General features: G+C 35.2%; 1 protein-coding gene across 2 annotated transcripts; it reads left to right on the top strand.

Annotated features, from left to right (window-relative positions):
* LOC112006610 (callose synthase 2) lies at positions 1–25,587 on the top strand. 2 transcript variants are annotated; one of them, XM_024038901.2, is made up of 43 exons: positions 23–311; positions 627–852; positions 1,869–1,969; positions 4,844–4,965; positions 5,067–5,160; positions 5,356–5,466; positions 5,552–5,668; positions 5,751–5,843; positions 5,937–6,028; positions 6,284–6,410; positions 7,603–7,740; positions 7,837–7,913; positions 8,009–8,102; positions 10,450–10,572; positions 10,667–10,784; positions 12,907–13,241; positions 13,426–13,478; positions 13,573–13,633; positions 14,373–14,454; positions 14,531–14,580; positions 14,673–14,759; positions 16,110–16,247; positions 16,637–16,731; positions 16,857–16,938; positions 17,020–17,180; positions 17,288–17,411; positions 17,499–17,596; positions 17,682–17,814; positions 19,437–19,588; positions 19,872–19,984; positions 20,091–20,213; positions 20,322–20,390; positions 20,486–20,675; positions 20,759–20,918; positions 21,276–21,395; positions 21,517–21,632; positions 21,749–21,832; positions 23,023–23,135; positions 23,230–23,459; positions 23,550–24,344; positions 24,432–24,482; positions 24,647–24,832; positions 25,017–25,587. In XM_024038901.2, the coding sequence occupies exons 2-43, from the start codon at positions 669–671 to the stop codon at positions 25,263–25,265; spliced, it is 5,841 nt and encodes a 1,946-aa protein (XP_023894669.2). In that variant the 5' UTR covers positions 23–311; positions 627–668; the 3' UTR covers positions 25,266–25,587. The 2 variants fall into 2 exon arrangements, with proteins under 2 accessions (XP_065630403.1, XP_023894669.2); XM_065774331.1 differs by lacking the exons at positions 23,023–23,135; positions 23,230–23,459; positions 23,550–24,344; ... (1 more) ...; positions 24,647–24,832; positions 25,017–25,587 and having other exon boundaries at positions 1–311; positions 21,744–21,809.

The following is a 25,587-nucleotide window of genomic DNA, read 5'->3' as shown; positions in this document are numbered from 1 at the left end:
TCACTCTCTCTTATGCTGTACTATTTTTTTATTATTAACAATAAGTGTCTGCATGTTTAAAGCTAAAAGCTACATATATTTTTGTTTACTTAAAAAGTCCTCTGCAGCTGGCACACTCTTCCTTCATCCACTTCATTTCATTTGACTTCTGTTCCTATTTTTCTTCGAAACCCACTTCTTCAAATTGAAGATTTTCTGTTTTGCTTCTTTGGTTTTCTGTCTAAGACACAGTTCTCTGTGTATATCTGTGCCTCAGTAACTGAACAAATGCTTCAACCATTTTGAGAGCTACATATGATGGCTTAGTTGAGGTATGCTTTACATTTGGATTTGGAAACACTCCATTATTTCTTTTGTTTCTGTACTTCGTTATCACAGAAACAATACTATTCCACTTTCTTTGATACTAAGGAAGTGAACCAAAAGAGATACAGAGTTTTTGCTCTTCTGTCTTTTGATGTTTTTTAATATCTTGAATTTGGGGGAAAAAAAAGGGAGTCAAGTATTGAGTTATGTCTCAGTTGGGTGAAGTTTTTATACTTTATATATGATGAAATTGTGGCAGACCTATAATTTGGATTCAAACTGATGGGAGTTTGTCTATTTTGCTTGATTGGTTTTGACAGATAAAGAAGTTGGCTTGAGTTGATATTTGTTGGGGTCTAGAGATGTCAAGTAGAAGGGGGTCTGATCAGCCACCGCCTAGGCGGATTTTGCGGACTCAGACTGCTGGAAATTTAGGAGAGCCAACCTTGGATAGTGAGGTGGTGCCTTCTTCCTTGGTCGAGATTGCTCCAATTCTTCGTGTGGCTAATGAAGTCGAGTCTAGCAACCCAAGAGTTGCTTATCTCTGTAAGTTGCAGTTTTATTTTATATGATTTGAATTGTATATTTGCTTGTATGTATCTACACCTGATTAAGTATCCTCTTTGATCCACTAGAATTAAGAAGTCAGTGGATTTAGCTATGTTGATTTATACTTGCTTTGATCTGTATCCAAATAAAGAAAAGAAAAAAATTGCTTTGATCAGTTAGCTGTATATGATGTAAATATCGGGTCTTCCGTTGTTTTCTGGAGGTAGAACTTATGTTGGAATTTGGATTAGCAAAAGTGAATTCAGAAAAACAAGAAATAAAAACGTTCATATAAGACAAAATTTTAACATGGTTTTGCCAACTTTATGCCTACATTCATGGATGATGCAACCAAAATTCACCATCAACAGTATCACATGATTAATTCTCTTAAATCAAACTGACAACTCTCATGATCATTACAAACATAAACACTCTCAAAACTCTTATGAACATAAACTAACCCAGATCCCATTACACCCAAAGCAATCTCTCAATACCAACTAACAAAATCACAAACGAGACACTCACTATACCAAAACCCCAATACATCCAATGGTGCTCTCTCACTTAAATAATAGAAAAATACTCAAAATACTCTTTAAAGAAACACACTCCATGTTCTTCTAAGTGTCTTTCCTCTTCCTATGCGTGAGATCCCTTCAGCAAGAAAATATCCATTCTGTCTGTTTGACAGTTTTTCACTTTTGGTAACTTATATCAGGAAGTACTGATCTTTTATTTCTAACTTACACTTATACTATTTATATGGTTTTTTCTATAATCAATAACATTTGAGTTTGCTGTTCAATTGCTAAGACATTCTTTTCTTTGTTGATTCTATTGTTTATCCTAACTAATAAATCACTGCATTTGGTTTTGTCTATTTTTATATGCTATATTATGTCCGAATTTAACATGGTTTATATCTCTTAATGAATACAATGGGATGCTTTCTGAACTCTGATATGTATCTGAACTCAAATGCGTATTTTTGTCAATGCTGGAATTAGGTCGGTTTTATGCCTTCGAAAAAGCTCACAGACTGGATCCTACATCTAGTGGACGTGGTGTTCGCCAATTTAAAACTGCACTTCTTCAACGTCTAGAGAGGGTGAGCTTTAAAATCACTTGCTCATTAAATCTACTTTTTCTTCTCTAGTAAGCAATATTATTCTAGAAGGATCTTGATCAAAGGTGTAACAATTTATAGAAGGAAAATTCATATACCTATCATGATTTGCTTTTTTTTTTAGTGAATTAGTAATTCCATTCAACTGAATGGAGAAATATAAGAGGAGAAACTGTAAGTACAGTACAAACATACTGGCAAAAAAACTGCATACAGAAAAAAAGGAATATGCCACGTACTATGGAGAACCCTGTTTGGAATGGAATTTTTCACCTTTTTTCTTGTTTCAGAATGCAAATTCTTCATTTTTGTGCTTGCAGCAAGTATCAATCTAACAGCATTCATAATGGTCTGCCAAACTTGTCTCACTATCTTCATCGAACACTTAATTAATATAGTCTGCCAAACTCTCTTAGTGAAACGATCACTCAGAAAGTAGGTGACAGCTGCTTCATTCCTACAATCAGTGCAGAGAATGTCTCCCGTGTAACTGCAATTAACCTGTTTGATCCCTGGTTGATAGCTTGTTCCTGATTGCCAGTTAGTTTATAAAGGAATGATTTGGAATAGATTTTGTAAACCATACCGACTTCCACCAAGAAACAAAGGGGAGTTTTGTTCTAAGTGCTTCCAAGTTGCAGTACATTAATATTTAGCATCCTTTGAAGGAAGCTAAGTAATTGAGTCTGCGGTACTCAAAACAACTTCATGTAGTCTGGTCTGGATAGACAGTGAGTGAGTCCTCAGACCTAGCTAGGGGCCAACACGGAAACACCATTTATCATCTTGAAGTTAAAATTTTTTTTACTGTCGTTTTGTTTGCCATGTCACAGAGAGCTATATGGCCGTATTCATAATATATATATATATATATATATTTTGATAAGTAATGAACTTCATTGAAAAAAGAGAAAAAACAGAGGAAATAAATTAGAATATGGTGGTCCATCAGGATGCCAAAAATCATGACAAAGGAAGATAGTATCTCCTTGTCCCACTGAAAATTTCAAAAAATTTCTTGCTCTGTTCCTCAAGCTGAGGATCCGTTTCCATTCCCATGTGCTCTCTTGTGGGACTCTAACTACCCAAATGCTTATTGCTCTAAGATAAAGCTTTACCCAAGCAATCATGATAGAGCATGCCTGAGCAAAGAGATTCATATTTGTCTCATAACTGCAGCTGTATTATTCTACTCTTCCACCTTCCTCAAACTGCTAGGACCAAGTTAGAACTCAATGGAATCAAGAAACAAAGGAGGACACTTGAGAATTGGAGTTTCTGACCCTAAGTGCTGATCAGCACTTAGCTTAGAAAACACCTTACTCTAACCAGAATTGGCGGTCAAACCAGACAACATTTCAAACTCATCTTGTACCTGCTTAATAGTCTCAATGGTGATTTGGTATTTTTATCTCAGATATTGCTTTTGTGTGATGACTGACTTTAAATGATATACATGTTCAGTGCCTTCTATCTGCTTTCTCCCTTTTTTTTTTTTTTTTTTTCCCCTTTTGAAGTAAAACTAATTTCCTCTACCTTAAAAAGTGTTCCATTTTGGGTGGTTTAGGGATAAGAAGTGTGGCGTTGTTTAATCAAGCTCTATTAGGGAAATCGTTGTGGCGTTTTGGGCATGAAGTTACCCATCTTTGGTGGAGAGTAATCTCCACAAAATACGGTGAGGGTCATGGGGGGTGGTGTACGAAAGTGTGCAGGAGGACTCATGGTTGTGGTCTTTGGAGAAGCATTCATGAAGGGTGGGAGAGTTTTTCTAAGCATTTGTCTTTTGTAGTGGGTGAAGGCACCCATATCCGCTTCTGGCATGATAGGTGGATTGGGGATAATACCCTAAAAGACCTCTATCCTGAGCTCTATGTCTGTTCAGTTGCAAAGGATGCATTCATCTCTGAGGTTTTGTAGACTCCGGAAGGAGGTACTCTCAGAGTGTGGGACTTAAGGTTTTTTAGAGCCTTTGAAGATTGGGAGCTAGCTGCATCTTACTCTCTACTTCAGCTTATCCATTCTCGTATTCCTCGGGGGGATAGGAGGTATATGCTTCATTGGCGGCTCAAAGGGGGTGGTAAGTTTGATACCCGATCTTATTACCAAGCAATTCAGGGTAATCCAAATCTTTTGTTTCCTTGGAAGGGTGTGTGGAAACCAAAGATTCCTAAATGAGTGGCCTTCTTCTTGTGGACAGCTGCGCACAATCGGATTCTCACTTTGGATAATCTCATGCTTAGGGATCGCCCTTTGGTAAATCGGTGTTGTATGTGTTGTGGTGATGGGGAGTCGGTAGACCTTCTTCTGCTTCATTGTCCTGTTACACATACCTTATGGTCCTTCATGCTTCAGGCTTTTGGTATATATTGGGTTATGCGAAGATCAACGGCGAGTTTGTTATCTTGCTGGCATCAATGGCTTGGGAAGCACAACTCGAATATTTGGAATTTGATTCCAGGGTGCTTAATGTGGATTGTTTGGTTGGAACGAAATCGTCGCTCCTTTGAGAACATGGAGAAGACGTTGGATGAGTTAAAGGTTTTATGCCAACATAGTCTTTTTGAGTGGGCTCGTTGTTGGGGCTTTATTGATTCTTTGTCTCTTTCAGAGTTTATGTTTTCCCTTAGATTATCTTTTTGATTTCCCTATCTTTTGTTTTGCTGTTTGGTTCTTCTGTTTCTTGTTGTTCATCATCATGAACTACTTGTACTTTTCTTTTTTTCTCATTTATAACAGTTCTCTAAAAAGTGTTCCATAATGTTTCAAGATGTCATTACCTTTTGGCTTTAATTCCTTACAATTTCTAATCAAGGGTCTCTTTGAAGAAATATTTATCCACTCTTATTTTATTTTCAGGAAAATGAAACAACATTGGCAGGAAGGGCGAAGAGTGATGCTCGAGAAATGCAGAGATTTTATCAGGATTACTACAAAAAGTATATTCAAGCTTTGCAGAATGCTGCTGATAAACATGACCGGTTGGTTCTCTGAGAGAATTGATGTCTTGTTGATTACTTTCTCGATGGTTGGCTCTAGTGCATTATATTTATTTGATATTAAGTTCATGTTCTTGACTCAGTGCCCAACTTACAAAAGCATATCAAACTGCTTCTGTCCTATTTGAGGTTTTGAAGGCTGTAAATCAGACTGAGGCTATTGAAATGTCTGATGAGGTGAAACTGAATGCATTTTACATCTTACTTCTGAATGATATCAAGTTATTGGGACTTTCTAAAAAGAATACTTTTTTTGTCCAAGAACCCTCATGTGCTGTGGTTGCATTTATATATATGGATGTAGTAATTATTTTCTATTTTCTCTTTTGTTGTGGTAATTGGATAGTATTTCCCTTTTGATTTCTATTGTAGATTTTGCAAGCTCACACTAAGGTCGAGGAGAAGAAACAGTTATATAAGCCTTATAATATTCTTCCTCTTGATCCAGATAGTGAAAATCAGGCTATTATGAGATATCCTGAGGTTTGTTCCAGTTTTCTGGTGTGAAATAGTTGATTTTCCTTGGTTCTTGCACACTTGAGTTTGATTTTGAATTATTTATTTGCAGATTCAAGCTAGTGTTTCTGCACTTCGTAACATCAGGGGTTTGCCATGGCCAAAGGACCACCAGAAGAAAGTAAATGAAGACATTCTAGACTGGCTTCAGGCCATGTTTGGTTTTCAGGTGACTTGCCAAATTGTTTGTTGACAATTACTTGATTTTTCATGTTTAATCAGAAGGCTACTTTCCATTTATTAATATACAGAAGGATAATGTTGAGAATCAAAGGGAGCACTTGATTCTGTTGCTTGCAAATGTGCACATAAGACAATTCCCAAAGCCTGATCAGCAACCCAAGGTCTTATTTTTCTTAGATTGCTCGGGATTTTATTTTTACTTTCTGAGACAATCTTTAATTTTCCATAACATATGCTACTTTTTGCCTCTTTAGTTGGATGATCGTGCTCTGACAGAAGTGATGAAGAAACTTTTTAAAAACTACAAAAGGTGGTGCAAGTATTTGGATCGCAAAAGTAGCCTTTGGTGAGGCTTCCTATTTTTTTATTTTTTATTTATTTCAAAAATATGTTTTGTTTTGAAGTGCCAAGTGGATTAGTTATAGTGTTGTGTGCAACAGTGCTATACTGCTGCTTCCTTCTGCTGTAGTTGGTACTTAAAAAGCACCTTAATTTCTCTGTTTGTGTATTTCCTGTTCTCTTTCATGCTAGTTGATGCTAAATGGTCAGGCACTCATGATTTGATATATTGCTCTTACTTTATGGCTTTTTTAATTGGCAGGTTACCAACAATTCAACAAGAAGTGCAGCAGCGAAAATTACTATACATGGGTTTATATCTTCTTATATGGGGAGAAGCTTCAAACTTGAGATTCATGCCAGAATGCCTCTGCTATATTTATCATCATGTATGTACAGTTCAAATTGTTCCTGAGATTGCAATGAGAGAAAAAAGAATTAGCTTTTCTTCTTCATTTCTTTAGGGCTCTAAATCGTAAGGAGATGTATGAGAGATTTAGATACTTATGAGAATTAATTCAAGGGTGGGGATGTTGCATGGAAGTTGAAGGAACCAAAATATAAAGACAAAATTACTTTTAATAATTCTTTACCAGATATTATAAAGAGATTATAACTGAAAAAATATACATAATTTGTTTTTTCATTTGATTTTTGATGTGCTATAGCGAGTAGTTGGGAATGCCAAGGTCATGATGTGAAGGGCTACACGTTTGTTCCTATTTGTAATTTTATGATCTATTGGTCGGAGAGGTTTGGAAGATGTATGCGGGGTTGAATGGGCTGCAAGAATATGCAAGTCAACTCACTGACTTGGTGGTTTTTTGAAATTACTTTATACAATATGATAGAGGTGCCACCCTAGTTGTTCTCATAGACTTACTTCATAGGTAGTGTAATTTTGCAAGCTAAGGACTTACTAATAAATATATTAATCAGTAAGCAATATCTAGCTTGTTTAGTCTAAACATTTTGATGAGTATGTACTAATTATGTCCAAATATTTCTTTCCCCCCCTTTTTTAGGAAACAGAGATAGAGGTTTTTCTCTTAAAATAATAATTCCATAAATAAACCTTTACGGTTGTATTCAAGTTATGAGATATTGTCAAGTGTCTAGTCATTAGAGGTTGGTAGGTTTAAAGTATGCAGTGATATCATTGTAACAAGTATACCATTGCAAATTTCTAAAACGTGGAACCATGGTGTATATTAGAATTTTCCATAAACTTATTTGTAGTACATTCTGGTCATTACCATGTTTCATACATTCTGCCTTACACTTAAAAAAATTTCTTTAGTTGAGTTGTGGAATTTTGGGTCTCAAACCAAAAAAAGAAGAAGAAGAAGAAGAAGAATAGGTATGGAGTGGTTGAACTTTGGCCAATTTAAAAGATAAATTACGGATGTTCAGAATAAATTTTAATAGACTTGCTTTGAATTTTCAGGTTCTTATACATGTTTCATATTTATAGTTTTTATGATATTTATAGTCTCATTGAATTGGTTACTATCATTGAAAATTGAGTATCTCGATTGATTTAAGTATAATTATTCAGTTGTTGTACTCCAATCTTTATAGATGGCTTTTGAGTTGTATGGGATGCTGGCTGGAAGTATTAGTCCAATGACTGGTGAGCCTGTAAAGCCAGTCTATGGTGGTGATGATGAGGCTTTTCTAAAGAAAGTGGTAACTCCAATATATGAGACAATAGCAAAGGTGTTGCTTCTGCACGTTCTGTTGGGTCTATAAAAATGCATTTTGTTCTATTGATATTTGACTGCTTTGTCTTACCATTTATTTTGTGCTTTACAGGAAGCTAAAAGGAACAAAGGAGGAAAAGCAAAGCATTCTCAGTGGAGAAATTATGATGATTTAAATGAATACTTCTGGTACAATGGGTTTTTTTATTTATTTATTTTTTATATGAATTTCATATGTACAGAATGTAGTATATTATTAAAAATTATGTTGGTGTGAATTGTAGGTCAGTTGATTGTTTTCGGCTAGGTTGGCCTATGCGTGCTGATGCTGATTTCTTTTGCCAACCTCCGGAAAAGCTTCGAGCTGACAAAAAGGATGTATGTTGTAATTTTGGGTTATATGTTGCTTGTTTGTTAGTTTTCTAGTCTTGTTTATCTTTCTTGAAAAATATAAATCTAAATTTATTTCTTTTATTGATGAAGATTTATTTTTTAATGAATCTTAACTTATTTCATTGTAAATTCATGAAATATTGTCCCTTGATGGAACAGGGAATTTTCCTGCTCTATCTTAAGCTTTTTTGTACTAAATATGCTTCAAACATATATCCATACAGTCAGGGTATGTTTGGAATGGAGGGAGATGGAAGGAGAGAAGATGAGAGTAGAAATGTAAAAGCTGTATCTTGAGGAGACGGTTTCATGCTCCTAGTTATATTTATAATATTTGCCTCTTACATGTGGCTTATATTGCTGTCCATTACTTACATGTACAGAGACACTGCCTAGGTGAGGAAGAGTTAGAGAAGAGAAATATAAGGTTGGGGTAAATACTAAATAGGGAGGAATCAGATGTAACAAAAAGTAAAGGCTAGGTTACTGTAATTATTGAAATGAAAAGATAGGGGATAAGGGAATTGAATCAGAGAAGAAAGAGCCAAAATCCAGGGTTTGGGAGAAAGATATAATGAAAGAGGATAGACAAGAGCAAAAAAGCCACTTGCTGCAGACCTAGGTTTTGCAGTAGAGCTTAAGTGGGATTGGAGAACCTTACAAGAATAAGTCCTGAACAAGTTTGAACTGGGGTTCAACAAATCAACAACAAACAGCCAGGAAACAGTATTAAGTCAATTGTAACCAGATTAATTTGAGGAACTATTTAGATCAGGAGAAAGCTAGCAACTATATCAGGAACTTAAGTAGAAAGCCACAGTTGAATTTGTCCAATCAGTCTTTTCAAACTCATTATGGAAAGAACAGGAAGCCTATAATGGATGGTAAACAGTGCTGCCTTTCAAAATACCATGCACTGATTGATTTTTTCTTTTTTTCTTGTAAATATGTGTGTGTGCGTGCGTGCACACACACATTCAATCTTACCAAATTGGGCAAGGATCTTTGAAGACAACCTGTACATGAGCCCTTATTCTCTGGAGTAAGGCCCCGGACTATCTGAAGTATCCATTCCCTGTGTGTATGTTAATACAAAATTCAGATGCAGGTGTACAAATATGGAGACATTGATGTCCTTCTTGAGAGCAGTAATGACTTAAAACTACTAGTAGTACTAGCATAGTTAGTATCAACAGCTATTGCTTTTGTTGCTGTACACTTAATTATGATTAATAGATTTATAGGTTTCTATTGTTGTATCCACACATTAATATTCTGCTCTTTGTCTTCCTAAATTCCTGTATTTATAGTAACTGTCATAGTCAATGATATGGATCTTTTATACAATATGCCACTAGTCCACTTAGTTTCTTAATCTTATTAATGTCATTTTAGAGTAGCACATACATTGAAGACCATAAACTGCTCTTCACTTAATAAACAACATTCTTTTAATTTTGGGCTTTAAACAGCTGACATTTATCACTCTGGACCTTATATATATAAATGTACACACACACACACACATATACATACATACATACATACATACATACATATATATATATAAAAGTTACACCTAGTGTAATTTTAGGGAATTTGACATCTCTCAATATCTTTTTATTGGATCCAACTTTTGACAAATCTGCTTTTGGATTACATTTTCTTCACGTATCCTCCATGATGAAAAAATTTCAATATGATCAAACATTAGTAACTATGTCATCATTCAAATGTTTAGATTTCAAATTTTTGTACTTTAAAATTATGTATAAAGATGATTATGTGGATTGAATAGAAAGATGATTAACACGAAATTTGGAGTGCGTGTTAAAAACATAGAGACCATGTAATCCAACCGTAGGATTTTCATAATATAAATCCAATAAAAAGTTAATAAATGGTGTAACATTGGTTAAAGTCACACTAGGTGTAACTTAAAATCATTCCATATATATATATATATATATCAACTAAGTTAACTAGGGTATCAATGCTCAGCTTGTAAATTCTATTCCCCTTTTGTAGGAGAATATAAACCCTATTGCTAGAGTTGACAAAGTAGGATTTTTAAGAACTATAATTTGCATTTAAAAAAAAAAAAAAAGGGCTAAAATGCAAATTGCACCCTCTAAGTTTGACAAAAATTCATTTTAGTATTTTAACTTTGCTTTTGTTCAGTTGAGTTCTCTAAGTTTCAAATTTATTCAATTGCCCAATTTCATTAAAAAATTGCCATTAAAAAAAAAATATTTTTCTCATTACTAAATCTGTCAACCTGATTTTGGTTAAAACTATTGCATTTCTAATTGTGGAAATTATTGATATTCAGGATGAGAAACCTTATACTGGTGATCGATGGATTGGGAAAACTTATTTTGTTGAAATACGCTCATTTTGGCATATCTTTAGAAGTTTTGATAGAATGTGGAGCTTTTATATTTTGTGTTTACAGGTAATCCTTTTTCTAATTTTCTTATCATTGTGTTTCCTGCCTTTTTTCCCTTCCTAATATTATGAACAATGTTCAAATACTCTGTCTAATTTAGGCGATGATCATCCTTGCTTCGAATGGGTCAGGGAATTTAAGTTCCGTATTTGAGGGTGATGTTTTCAAGAAGGTGTTGAGTATCTTCATAACTGCTGCAATATTGAAGCTTGTACAAGGTAGGAAACCAGTTGAACGGGTTCTGTTGGTGCATTATTTATTTCTAATCTCATGCATGTGGACAAAACTGTATTTGGCTATTTTCTTTCTATTTATTTCTTCTCTTCTACTTGTGCTATATCTCTGTTCTTCAGCCTTAAAGAATTAACATCAGATGTTCTAAAAAAATGCTATTTGGACATATCAAAAAGTTACTTTATTTTTTTTAACACACCACTTTACAATAAACCCTACATCACATCTTCTATTTTTAGATTACAACACATTAAAATAATCTAAAACAAACCTCATCTATGTTAAAAAAACTAACAAAACAAATATATTTTATCATGTGGCTCCATTTGATGAAGAGAGGCAGAGAAAGAGGGAAAGAGAGGACGTGGGGATGTGTGTGGGAGAGAAAATTGAATAAAAATAAGAGAGAGGAGAGAGAGAGGACGTGGAAATGTGATGTGCCAGAGAGAAAATTGAATAAAAAATATCAAAAGATGAGAAGGTAAAATCTATATATTTTTCAGTTTGGCACAAGGAAAGAAAGTAACAAGGTTTCTTCTATATTGCTATGGTATAAAAAGCCTTTCTCTCTTTCAAAAAGACATGCATTAAGTGGTTTATATAGGTGCACAAAATAGGGTAAAATTTGAGCACAAATCCTTCTTCTAGCAGAACTCGGATTGCAAGTCTTAATGAATTCGCTCGAGTGAATGTTGGTGAAATACTGGAGAAGTTTCTGTATGCATTATTTTCTTGCTCGAGTGAGTCTTCATTTTCCTTGCGCAAGATTCATTTGCTTGAGCAAACTAAGTTGCGCTTGGGCGAAAAATGAAAAACTTGTTCTTAAATTCTTTCAACAGGAGCTCTTGACAGATTTTTAAGCTAACCCAAAATACAACCAATTCAAAAACGTTTGACATGTTTTTTCATAGGAAGCACCAACACTAAAACCTAACAGATATGTTTTCATCAGAATTGCATCTAGGAGTCATGGCAAGATAGGGTTGTGGGCACATTTGATAATCTATGATTTATGGATTCTCCAATTTGAAAATAGGCTTGCTAAACACTTAGGAAGCAACATCCATGTCCAAAATAATATCCAAAATAATAAAATACCTCCTTCATTTTTTTTTTAGTACATTTAGAATTATAAGATTGTTAAACATAGTTTCTTTATTAAATGTTTCATTATACATTGATTTTTGGCATGCAAACAGTGAAATAAATATCTCAAATATATATTCAGTCAAATACTTCCCATCTCCACATATCTAGATTTTTGGGATTTACCATTTATGACACCCATGTCGAACTGTGAATGAGTAGACATGTCTGTCTCTAAATCAATTATCTAGAGGGAAAATCAGCTGCATAGGAATTAATACAGCTGCTTGGGAGTTTTGGTGAATTGACGAAAAGAAAAAAAATTTCTTATTTTGTCTCTATTTTGCTAGTCCTTAGGCATGATGACATCAAATAATTTTGCCACAATTCATAATATTATTAGATTGACTAAAATTTAAACTGACTGTCAACATACCACAACCTTCCACATTTTTCCGGGCTAGAGGCTGGTTATGAACAAAATCAATGACACTAATCTACTCAAGGAAGCAATACGTGGCAAGAATTAATACAATGTACCAACAAGAACATACTTCTCCATCAAGATGTCAAAATCATTAACTATGCACAAAACTTAAAAAAAGAAGATGTACTTTATTAGGGCCCAAAATAGAGATAGTGAATTCAAGCACCTTGATTTGCAAGATTAACTAAAATATCAAAGTGTGTCCTACAAGAGAATGGGGTGAAAATTCCCTAGCAACCATTAGTTCTCTTCAACATTTTCCTGATTTTGGTCTTTTTAAGTCTCCTGCTTGTTTTGCTAAAACCTGTTTGGGGTTTTTGGTTTTCGTTGCCTAAGCATATTTTAGTTTTGCAAAAGTTTGGGCATTTTCTTAAGACTCAGTAATATAAAGAAGCCCACCCTATCCTTCACATACATCTTTACATTCAATTATCAATATGACAGTCTCCTGCTTTATAAGATAGTTGTGATTTGATTATTTTTGTGTTACTGCTATTATTATTGTTATTATTATTATTTTGGAACAATTGCAGCTGTCCTTGATATAGTCCTGAGCTGGAAAGCAAGGCAGAGCATGTCATTACATGTCAAGCTAAGATACATTTTGAAGGCTGTTTCTGCTGCAGCATGGGTCATACTTTTACCAGTAGCATATGCCTATAGTTGGAAAAATCCTCCGGGGTTTGCACAGACCATTAAGAGTTGGTTTGGAAACAGTCCAAGTTCACCATCTTTGTTCATTTTGGCTGTCCTCATTTACTTATCTCCAAACATGCTCTGCACAGTGTTGTTTCTGTTCCCATTCATTCGCCGATTTCTTGAAGGATCAAACTATAAGGTTGTGATGCTCATGATGTGGTGGTCTCAGGTATGCAGATGCATGTTTTAAAACTTTTCAATGATAATTGTCTATTGCTGAACGAACATTACATTTTGCATGCCTATGGGTATGACATGTGAAGCTCATTTTTAGGTTACTGTTTAACTTAATTCATTCCATACAGCATCTCTACCATCTTAAATTTTTCTTTCAACCTTTTGATATCTTGCAGCCTCGGCTCTATGTTGGAAGGGCAATGCATGAGAGCACGATTTCTCTTATCAAGTAAGAGAACAGTGTTTGATTTTTGGGTCAGCATGGCTTGAATGCGATTCACTGATGCTCTTGCTGATTATCTTCTAATTTTTCTGATTTCTAGGTACACTGTGTTTTGGGTTCTCCTGATTGTATCAAAATTAGCATTCAGTTATTACGTAGAGGTATTTCATTTATCTTTCTTCAGAGCTTATGTATGAGTCTTATTATTGCTGCTATGTCTTTCATAATTGTCAATTTGGAGGGGGAGCGGAACGGAAGGGTTCCAGTTCTGCCTATATTAAAATTTTAAATTGTCAGCTTTTCCCCTATGATGCCAATTTGTATTTATTTCTTTGAAATTAGCAAATGAAATTCATAATTGTCAATTTATAAGACCATTCCCCTCTCCTCCCTCTACTTAATTTTTAAAACATCCAAACAAAGGATATGGATATCTATTCCCGTTCCCCCACTTAATGTTTAAAACATCCAAACAAGGGTAAGGGGTAACCATCTCCCTCCCTCCCCTCTTTTCTCCTCCCCCCTTACCCCTACTCTCCTCTTTTTCCAAACTTCCCAACACACTTTTTACCTGTGTATTTAAGACTATATAACATATACAACGTACAAAAATTATTTTTAGAATTATAAGTTGCAAATGAATATGTGTGCATATGCATGGGTGTGCAAAAGAGAATTTTCTGCAGTCCATAGGAGATCAACCATGTATAACATTAATTGTAAGTTGGATAGAATCTTATATGGTAAAACCATGAACATTTGACTGAATTGGTTTGACTGATTCCACAAATTCATGTAGTCAAGTGATTTAAACATATTGTTAGATGTTAGATCTATAGATGTAATATATTCTAGGATCTAGCATTGGTTAAATCTATCTGAAAATTTTCTTCTTTGCAGATTAGGCCTCTTGTGGCTCCAACAAGACAAATAATGCAAGCTACTGTGAGAACATTTCAGTGGCATGAGTTCTTCCCTCAAGGTAATAGCTTGAGTAGGAAGAATTTTTTTAATTTATTGTGGACATGGTTTGTAATGTCATTAGTTGCTGTTTGCAGCCAAGAACAACATTGGTGTTGTGATTGCAATTTGGTCTCCTATAATTATTGTAAGTTATGTTTGTCCTGGTGTCTATCTGCTCCATAATTCTTTAGCTCTATTTATTTTCATATGAGTTTCTAATGAAAGTAACTTTTTCAGGTCTACTTTATGGATACTCAGATTTGGTATGCTATCTTCTCCACGATATTTGGGGGTCTATATGGTGCATTTCGCCGTCTTGGAGAGGTTGGTGGAGCTCCTTCTTTTGTTCTTTGTTATTATGTGGCTTGAATTTTAAAAGGTTGCATGAATGGCACCAAGAAGATTTTTTCCTGTTGTCTACATGTTGAGAGAGAGCTCTTTGGGTGTATTTGGGTTTTATGATGCTCGTGTGCCACTCTTGTAATCTCCTTATTTTCCTAGTAAAACATTCTCCTTGGCACTATCCATGGATATAGGCCTAAGACCAAACCATGTAAATCTTGAGTTTCTTGTTTGATTTTTTTTTCAAATTTTCTATTTCTATTTCACGTAAACCCACTATAATTGACTACACTCACAACAAATTGATATCAGAGCTTTCACTTTCTCAGCATTCTTGGTAACCTATATCCTTAGATTCAAGACTTTGATGTTATAATGGGGAAGATGGCTTAGAGTATACTTGAATACCATACACTTCGTGCATCACCAAACAACAGTGAAAGGGTCCAATCTGTATAGTTCTTTCGAGAGGAAATCTTTATATAAATTATTAGTGGTAGAAGAAGTTAAAAGAAAGAAATGAATTGATAAGTTTGCACATGTAGTACAGTTCAGATGTACCTGACCCATTAATAGTTGGTGCTTGAATGGATGTACATCACTCTTTCCACATGATTTCGAAGGATTCTGGTCTATTATGAAACTATTGATTATTAGAACATCATGATAGAAAATGAGAGAGAATATGAAAAGATCGTGAGAACACACACGCGCGCGTACACACACACACACACACATGTATATGTTATTTCCAAGAGACTTGTAGTTTAGTGGCATAGCCTACTCTCCTTTAGTAGGAGAACTAGGGTTCAAATCCCCCCTCCCCTCTTGTTATAACTATCAAACTATCAATATATATTATTTATTCTATGTTCATATATTTTTAAGTAATCTCCACTCTCTTAGTCTGTTATCATTTTTGATGGGCCTTAATGTAGATTAAGATGTTTTTTGCTTGATTAATTTTACTTTCATTGGTGCATTGTTGGCATGAACTCCATGAGGATTTATATTTTCAAGCATGTTTTCACCTTTACTCCTGATTTGCTGCCAAGGAATGTCCTAATGTAGATATTTAATGGGATCTTGAATTCCATGCATATACATGTAATTTTCTGGTTTTGACTACTCTCAAACCTTCTGTTTAGATAAGCTCTTACATGAGTACCCCATTCCTATATGTTAATAGCACAGAGTAGCTCTTTCTCCTTTGTTGTTTACATAAAATTTATATAAAACCATTGAAGAGTTTAATAAAAACATTGAGGTTTCCTTTAGCTTGAATTCTTTAATAAGTGTCTTGAACACTCCACCCATTGTTTGACTTCTCAGATTCGAACATTGGTAATGCTGAGGTCTCGATTCGAATCACTGCCAGGTGCTTTTAATGCCTGCTTAATTCCAGTGGAAAGGAATGAGAAAACAAAGAAGAAGGGACTGAAGGCCACTTTCTCTAGCAAATTTGATGAGGTTTGGTTATTGTTTTTTATTATTAAATACCATGATAATGATCAATTAACCCCATTAGAAGTATGTTAATGCGAATTAAATTCACCATTTCCTAAAAGCATAAACTTTTGGGAGAATCGGTAATTTAGCATTGTATCAGAATAGGAAATCTTGAGTTCGATTCCTGTTTCTACTTTACCTTCCATTAAAAATGTTAAAAATCCCACATGTTGGGCCCACATGTGAGGGGGAATGTTAGAATTATGTTTAAGAGAATTAAATTCACCATTTCCTAATAGTTTAAGCTTTTTGGACAATTTTTAATTTAACAAACCTAATTCGGCACCTGTTTCTTTTGGTGCCTACAAGGCAGTTTTTTTGAGTCTTAATGAGTTGCTTGTTTATTTCAGATTCCATCTGATAAAGGGAAGAATGCAGCACAGTTTGCTCAGTTGTGGAACAGAATAATCAGTAGTTTTAGAGAGGAGGATCTAATAACTAACTGGTAAAATGATGTTCCAGCGTTGGATATGTTTTCCTTGATTCTTGGGTGAACCTTAAGTGTTGCTCTTCTTTTTTAATAAATATTTTGGGCCTTGGGAATTAAAACCTTAGATGTAAAATTTGCAGGGAAATGGACCTGTTGCTTGTTCCATACTGGGCAAGTGGTCTGGATCTTATCCAATGGCCTCCATTTTTACTTGCTAGCAAGGTTAATCTACTTCTGAGTTAAATTTCTTCCATTAGCTACACTAAAACCTGTAACTGAATTAAACCTGTACCTGCTGTGTAGATTCCAGTAGCATTGGATATGGCTAAAGACAGCAACAAAAGAGACAATGAGTTGAAGAAGAGGTTGAAAAAAGATCATTACATGACTTCTGCTGTTTGCGAGTGCTATGCTTCATTTAAAAATATAATTAACTCTTTGGTTCTTGGAAAACGTGAAAAAGAGTGAGTTTGCTACTAACTGATATATATCTAATCAAAAGAGCAAGGGGAGTATAATTTCATCTGTCCTAATGTATTGTGTTTTCTCTTTGATGGTTTGCTCTGTCCAGGATTATAAATGAAATTTTCTTGAAGGTTGAAAATCACATAGAAAACGAAGATTTGATAAAGGAATTGAATATGAGTGCCCTCCCTAGCCTCTATGAACAATTTATTACGCTCATTAAATATTTGGTAATTGTTTTACTGATGACCTTCACATTTTTCTTTTGAACCAAAGTTGGCAATAAATCATAACTGGATTCTAAATACTTACAACAGTTAGAGAATAAAAAGGAGGATAAGGATCAGGTTGTAATTGTCTTGCTCAACATGCTAGAAATTGTGACCAGAGACATACTGGAAGATGAGGTTATCAGGTAAATTATTTGGGTGCAACTATCTCCTTGAAGTAGATTAATGTGCTGATATTATTATTATCCTTTTGTTGTTTTTCTTATGTAGTTTGGTAGAGTCAAGTCATGGTGGTGGCTATCATGGAAAAGATGAGGGAATGAAACCCCTTGATCAACAATATCAGTTTTTTGGTGAACTTGGATTTCCTGTTAAACGAGAAACAGAAGCTTGGAAGGAAAAAGTAAGTTATACTTGTAGTTGAAAGATACGCCAATTACCAATTTTATGGTTAAATCACACGTTGATTTGGTTTTTTTCTGTATACCTGGCAATTTTGGTGATTTATTAAAGTTTATTACTTATGAAAAGAAACAATTAATGCCCAATATAAGTGATTATCTAGATCCCATTTCATGCATATTCATATAGAAATGATTACAAAGCAATCTAAAGTATGGAATAATAAATAAGCAAACCAAACGAAAACACAGGAATGTGTTTTTGAAGAGGAAACCAATGCCCCCAACAAAAAACCTCTCTGTGGCACCGCTGCAAAATCTCCACTAGTGAATAGTTGCATCACAAGATTGAATAAAGACCCTCCAAGCCTAAACCTCCCCTAGAACTTGAGCCCTTCAAGCTCTAGCTAGCAACTGACTTCTCAGAGTCCACGCGTTGAGTGGTCAATGGTAAGCCACCAAGACCTCTTGAATTTGTGGTGTTTCTTCTCCAGTGCTTCCTAGCAATAATCACTCAAGGTATATCACTCAAAGATAATATGGAGTGTTTGGGAAATCACAACTCAATATATGAATATGGTGAGAGGGAAAGAAAAGACAAAAGCTATGGGTTTTCTCTCTCAAAGGATGAGCACACTAAGCTTTCACAAAATTCTCCATGTACTCTCTTAGGGTTTTCTCATTTTGTTCTTGCGGATTGGACTGGGTTGGGGTTGATACAAATTGAGCTAGCTTAGGATAAGAATGAGGTGCTGGAATTTTGTCCTCAGGCAAGTAGTGACCGTGACTAGTTCGCAACATGCTGAAATAAAGGACTCTCCTTTTTGTTACACTTGTGCAGCTCGTGGGCAACTCAAGTCGCAGTCAGGTCGCAAGTTTTACTCTTCAGCAGCTTTGACCACGGCTCAAGTATACAACCCAAATACATGTAATTCCCAAGAATACATCAAACACCAGAAGTACAAGCAAATGTGGCACGGAATGAAGTTAACGAAAAACAAGGACTTTACTGTAATATTACAAATGTAGCTCAAAACGTGAAAGTTACTGTGAATAATTTTACCTTGGAATACCTATGTTACATTTACAAAATAAAGGAGCCAGTCCTTGCCTACATAATTCCACCAATGGAACTGGGGGAGGGCTAACAGGGCCATTGCATTGATTAATACATCAACCCTACTTTAATATTCTTTGTTGCAGTGATGTTAAAAAATTTGATCATGACTCCGGTTAACTTCAGGAAGTGTGCTTAGGGTTCATTAATATATACCCTAGTACACATGAATGATATTTATATGCAGGTAATTACACTAATAGCAAAATTTTACAATTTTCCCCCAACCACAAATGTACTCATAACAACTCCGAACTCCAAAATTGAATTCTTCTTTGAACCAAAGCCAATTAAATATGTAAATCCTTGTTATGTATAGATTGATATAATATGCGTTTTAGTATTGCAAAAAAAATAGCCTTGTTCTTGTTCTCTTATTTGAGATAATTAAGTGCATCTAAAATAAATTGCATACAATAGAAAAGTTCCTTTTAATTTTCAACTTTGGCACTGCTTATGATTAGTTCCAAGTTCTGTTCCAGCATAACTCCATTATTGTCTATACAGATTAAAAGGCTTCATCTACTGCTTACCGTAAAGGAGTCTGCTATGGATGTGCCATCCAACTTGGAAGCTAGAAGGCGTATTTCTTTCTTCTCCAATTCATTGTTTATGGAGATGCCTCCTGCACCCAAAGTTCGAAATATGCTTTCTTTCTCGTAAGCTCTCTAAGCATTGAACTTTTCTGACAGAAGATATTGCAGTTTTCCTTGTATACATGTACTGCACATATTGCTGTAAAACTTAATGAGTTGTAGCCCCTTGGGTTTGTGGGTCTGGATCAATTCTTACTTTTAAGTCAAGATCTGAAGGCTGGTTTCACCTTTTTCTCTTTGTTTAAAATAATTTTCTATGCAAATTCTCTCTCTCACTCTCTCTCTTTTCACAATATATCTTAGTTGCAGCATATATTACCTGACATATTTGTTATTTCTTTTGTAGTGTCCTGACTCCTTACTATATAGAGGATGTTCTTTTCTCTATAAATGACCTGGAAAAGCTAATTGAAGAAGATGGAGTTACAATACTTTTTTATTTGCAAAAGATATTTCCAGGTTCTCCTCCTCCTCCACCTCTTTTGGAACTACTTATGTTATCTTTAAGTATCATTTCTGTTGGCAAAACTGACTTGCTCTTCCATAAAATGGTCATTTACTACAGATGAATGGAAAAATTTTCTAGAACGGGTTGGGTGTAGTAATGAAGAAGAACTCAGAGGAAACGAACATGAAGAAGAACTCCGTTTATGGGCATCGTATAGAGGCCAGACATTGACCAGAACTGGTATAAGTTCTCTCTCTCTATCTCTCTGACATGAAGAAGCATTCTTTTGCCTTTATCTGATAATGAGTGCTCTCTGCATATATCATCACCCTACTCTCAACAAATAAGTTCGAGGCATGATGTATTATCGGAAAGCTTTGGAACTTCAGGCCTTTCTGGATATGGCAAAGGATGAAGGTGATTATGGAAAACATGGTTGTGAACTTGTAATTTCATCTTTTCTTTCATAGTGCACCATCTTATTTTTATAAATGTTAATTGCATTTATTCAGATCTAATGAAAGGCTATAAGGCTGCTGTATTAGATATTGAGGAAAACTTAAAGAGTGAAAGGTCATTATGGGCACAATGTCAAGCATTAGCTGACTTGAAGTTTACATATGTGGTGTCATGCCAGCAGTATGGAATTGACAAACGCTCTGGTCATCCTCGTGCCAAAGACATTTTGAGGCTTATGACAAAGTATTTCTTCCAAATTCAATTATTGTCATATTAATGTTTCTCTAAGCAACTGTTATTTACATATCCTACTTTCCTTCTCTCAGGTACCCATCTCTTCGGGTAGCTTACATTGACGAAGTTGAAGAACCTTGTAAAGATAACTCCAAAAAAACTGTTCAAAAGGTCTATTATTCAGCTCTTGTAAAGGCTGCTCCACCAACAAAGTCAATTGATTCATCTGAGCCAGTACAAAATTTGGACCAGGTACAAGTGTTAGATTATTCTGGAAATGGGGTCAGATAACTCAAGAAATTAAACACTGATGGTACTTTTATACAGACTTTTTGTTTCTCTGGCACAGCCTCCTGTATTCACAAGTGATACATATATAGAGATGACCTTGTGGTCTGTTTCAAGAGATTATAATGATTGACAGATGATTGAACAAAATTTTTTATATTCTGTCTTTTCTTTTTCTATCCTGCAGCTCTCAGAATTGGAACGATATTATGATTGTTCATTTGAATCCAACCATAGACATGATAGGACCAGCATTGTTCCGTAACTTTTCCCAACCAGGTGTAATGCTTCATGAGTTATTGTTTGGATATTCTATTGCAGGTTATTTATAGGATAAAGCTTCCTGGGGATGCAAAATTGGGTGAGGGGAAGCCAGAAAATCAAAATCATGCCATTATTTTTACACGTGGGGAAGGCCTGCAAACAATAGATATGAATCAGGTACTGCAGGAATATATATGGTTTTTTGTATGTGGGTCTATGTATGTGCACTTGTGCACACTTTTTTTGGGAACTTAGTCTCATAGGCAAAAATCAGATTGTTAAGTAAATTTTTCAACAGGATAACTATATGGAAGAAGCCTTCAAAATGAGGAACTTGCTTCAAGAATTTCTTAAAAAAAATGGTGTGAGACTTCCAACCATCCTTGGACTTCGGGAGCATATATTCACTGGCAGGTACTTTTATGGGCATTGCTTATCTCAATCCGGATTTTGGTTGTTGTGCTGCTGGTAAATAAGACTACATATATGTGATTTTTGTGTAGCTCATGATGATTTTGTTATTAGTGCAGTGTCTCATCTCTGGCATGGTTTATGTCAAATCAGGAGAATAGTTTTGTAACTATTGGGCAGCGATTGTTAGCTAACCCTCTAAAGTAAGATTTCTCTATACATATATTATCTGTGTGTGTATATAAACCTATCAAAAAAAATATCTGTGTATGAACATATATTATCTTCAAGTATAAGTTTACAAGAAATCTAAGTTTCATTTCATCTAGCTTAGGTAGTAAACCTGCTTGTTTCGGTACAAGAAGCATAGAACAAAATCCGGCCTACACAAGGGTTATGGGTTTTAAGGGATGGAAGAGAGCTGCCTCTCATTTGAATAGCTCATACGCCCAATGGGCCAAAAAATCTAAGTTTCATACTTGTGCAGCAAATTATGGTTCCTGCAATGCTTCAATCTCTGTGCCATTTGTGGCTTGAGCAGGTTTTTCTGATCCATTATCTATATTGTCAAGTTATTGTTGATAGGCCTGAACACTGGGTCATTAAGTCAAGGAAGTAAAATTTTCTAATGACATAATGTGAAAAGACGTCAATACTTAGTGCATAAGCTCCTGCTTCTGTGGGTTTGGGAGAGGTGATAGGTAGGTTGCCTTACTCCCAATTTTTGGAAAGACCAATTCCTAGACTAGAACCCAGGACACATCACTTGGGCAGAGGGAACTGGCTGTCGCACCAGCATCAAACAATGTAAATTCATGAATCAATAAAAATAAAATTCAATTCAGCACTAGCATTAAATCCTTTGAATGTAAATTGCTTTTTCTTCTTTTATTTAGATTGTTAAAATTACAGTGGAGTCATGATGACTCAAAATTTCAATGTTTCTATATAATTTTCCAAAGTTCAAATGTTTGGGTTAAAAATTCTCTTTAGTTGACCAATGGTTATCTCCCCTATAAAAAAATTCTATACAACCAGTCTTTTTGAGGTTTAAACCATTTTCTCTTAGTTCTCTTAAAATATTCAATGGTGTTCAAGGTTTCTGCACCCATATTTTACCACTATATCATTTTGGGATTTTTAAGCCTAATACAAGTGACCAGCTACAATTAATAGATGAATTCCAAACTGTGAAATGAAATGTTTGAAGCTATAATATGGACAGTTACCTTCTTAAGCTTGTGTTCATGTATGAAATTATGATATGAATGAAGTTTCTCCACCCAAAATTTACATTTTTTTTCAGTTACATTTTTCCCACTTGATGTGTCTTTTGGTTATTTAATGTTCATATCTGATGCACTGAATCCATAATTTTCTGCTGCTCATTCAGAGTTCGGTTCCACTATGGTCATCCAGATGTGTTTGATAGACTGTTCCACATTCCTAGAGGTGGTATCAGCAAAGCTTCCAAAGGCATCAACTTAAGCGAGGACATATTTGCAGGCATTTTCTAGCTGGAGAGCTTGTTTTGTACTAGACTAAATTAGTTTGTGATTTAGCTTGGCCATTTATCTTAGCATCTCTCCATGGTATGCAGGTTTCAATTCTACATTACGTGAAGGCAATGTTACTCATCATGAATATATACAAGTTGGTAAGGGGAGGGATGTTGGCCTTCAACAGATCTCAATGTTTGAGGCAAAGATAGCTAATGGAAATGGTGAGCAGACATTGAGTCGTGACATATATAGGCTTGGGCACCGATTTGATTTCTTCCGAATGCTGTCATGTTATTTCACCACAGTTGGATTCTATTTCAGTACCTTGGTATGTATGAGATATAACTTATTTGCCTATGTATATATATTGTATGGTCCCATATAATTATGTGAATAACTTTGTTTGTGTTTTTGACAGCTGACTGTGCTCACAGTCTATGTGTTCCTCTATGGCCGCCTTTATCTTGTTCTCAGTGGACTTGAAGAGAGTCTGAGCACTCAACGTGGTATTCGAGACAATAAGCCTCTTCAAGTAGCTCTTGCTTCTCAATCTATTGTGCAAATTGGATTTCTGATGTCCTTGCCTATGATGATGGAAATCGGTTTGGAAAGAGGCTTCCGTAGTGCATTAACTGATTTCATATTAATGCAATTACAGTTGGCTCCTGTCTTCTTCACATTTTCTTTGGGAACAAAGACACACTATTATGGAAGGACATTGCTTCATGGGGGTGCACAATATAGAGGCACTGGTCGAGGTTTTGTAGTGGTCCATGCTAAGTTTGCTGAGAACTACAGGCTCTATTCTCGCAGCCATTTTGTTAAGGGCATTGAATTGATGATTCTGCTTATTGTGTACCAATTATTTAGCCAATCATTTAGAGGTGTAGTTTCATATGTTTTGATCACTTTTTCAATATGGTTCATGGTGGGGGCATGGCTTTTTGCTCCTTTCCTCTTCAATCCATCAGGCTTTGAGTGGCAAAAGATTGTTGATGACTGGACAGATTGGAATAAATGGATAAGCAACCGTGGGGGGATAGGTGTTCCTCCAGAAAAAAGTTGGGAATCTTGGTGGGAACAGGAACAAGATCATCTCCGATATTCTGGGAAGCGTGGTATTATTGTTGAGATATTGTTATCATTGCGCTTTTTCATCTATCATTTCGGGCTTGTATATCATTTGAACATTACAAAGAGCAAAAGCTTTCTGGTATATGCTGTGTTTTTCTTCAACATTAAGAAATGTTAATAAACTGGGTAGCTACAATAATTCTAATTAATTTGATCTGGTTAACAGGTTTATGGAGTTTCATGGCTTGTGATCATTTCAGTATTGTTTTTGATGAAGGTAAGTAGCAAAAGCCTTCAGACTTCTATTGAAGCATAACGTAAATGCTCCTTCTCATGTCTGAGAATAAACTCATAGGAAACTCTATCCCTTGATATCACATCATGACAGCAATAAGTTTTAAATTAAATTATATCTTAATATTTTGATTGAACCTTTTGCAGTTTGTGTCAGTTGGAAGGCGACGATTAAGTGCAAACTTCCAGCTTCTGTTTCGATTGATCAAGGTTCTAATTTCCCTGACATTCCTTGGTGTTTTCATTACCTTAATAGCAGTTCCTCATATGACAGTTCGGGACATCGTAGTGTGCATTCTTGCATTCATGCCAACGGGTTGGGGATTGCTCCAGGTCAGTAAACTATCTTACTATCACGGTAGTCGTTCCATATGTTATTTTATTTACTCTCTTTTGGTCTTTACCTTCTCTTTTTTCCAAGGTCTATGCAGATGTGGGCTTCAATTGTTGTCAATGGTATTTATCAAACCTAATATTTGTTTCTTTTCTTCCTGCTTTCTTTTTGTTTTCATTTTAGATTGCACAAGCTAGTAAGCCATTGATTGAGAAAACTGGATTTTGGGGATCAATCAAGGCGCTTGCTCGTGGATATGAAATAATCATGGGCTTGCTCCTGTTCACCCCAGTTGCATTCTTGGCTTGGTTTCCATTTGTTTCTGAATTCCAAACACGAATGCTCTTCAACCAAGCATTCAGCAGAGGTTTACAGATTTCCCGTATTCTTGGTGGAAAGAGGAAGGAGCGCTCTGCCAACAACAAAGAGTAAATGCATTCCCAGCAACAGTTCCATTAATTTAGAAAAAAAAAAAATCATCTCTTACTCTTCAGAGTTACTTTTGCCCTTGCACATCATATGGAAAAACCATTTCATTGATGTGTTTGTATAACACGTCCCGCTTGATCATGTAAATCAATGTCTCTTTTTATTAGAAACTTGAGAAGATAGCAAATTAGCTATTTGTAAATTGTGCTAGCTAGCTACTTAGTTACGCTTATTGGGCCTTGCAATCAGTTTAAAGTTGACTATGTAAGCAGCTTGCATTGCATGCCTTTTTCAGTAACCATTCACAGGAAACTTCTTATTTTGA

Source organism: Quercus suber, unplaced genomic scaffold, assembly GCF_002906115.3.
Source record: "Quercus suber isolate HL8 unplaced genomic scaffold, Cork oak 2.0 scaffold_90, whole genome shotgun sequence".
Lineage (NCBI taxonomy): Eukaryota > Viridiplantae > Streptophyta > Magnoliopsida > Fagales > Fagaceae > Quercus > Quercus suber.
The sequence above is the reverse complement of the archived record's forward strand: the minus strand, read 5'-3'. Positions and strand labels throughout refer to the sequence as shown.

Bases quoted from the DNA above. Each gene is read 5' to 3' on its own strand.
- LOC112006610 (XM_024038901.2), top strand. From the start codon at position 669: ATGTCAAGTAGAAGGGGGTCTGATCAGCCACCGCCTAGGCGGATTTTG. The intron at 5,669-5,750 runs GTGACTTGCCAA...ATTAATATACAG, and splicing joins AGGCCATGTTTGGTTTTCAG to AAGGATAATGTTGAGAATCA. The intron at 21,833-23,022 runs GTAAGATTTCTC...CTGCTCATTCAG, and splicing joins TTGTTAGCTAACCCTCTAAA to AGTTCGGTTCCACTATGGTC.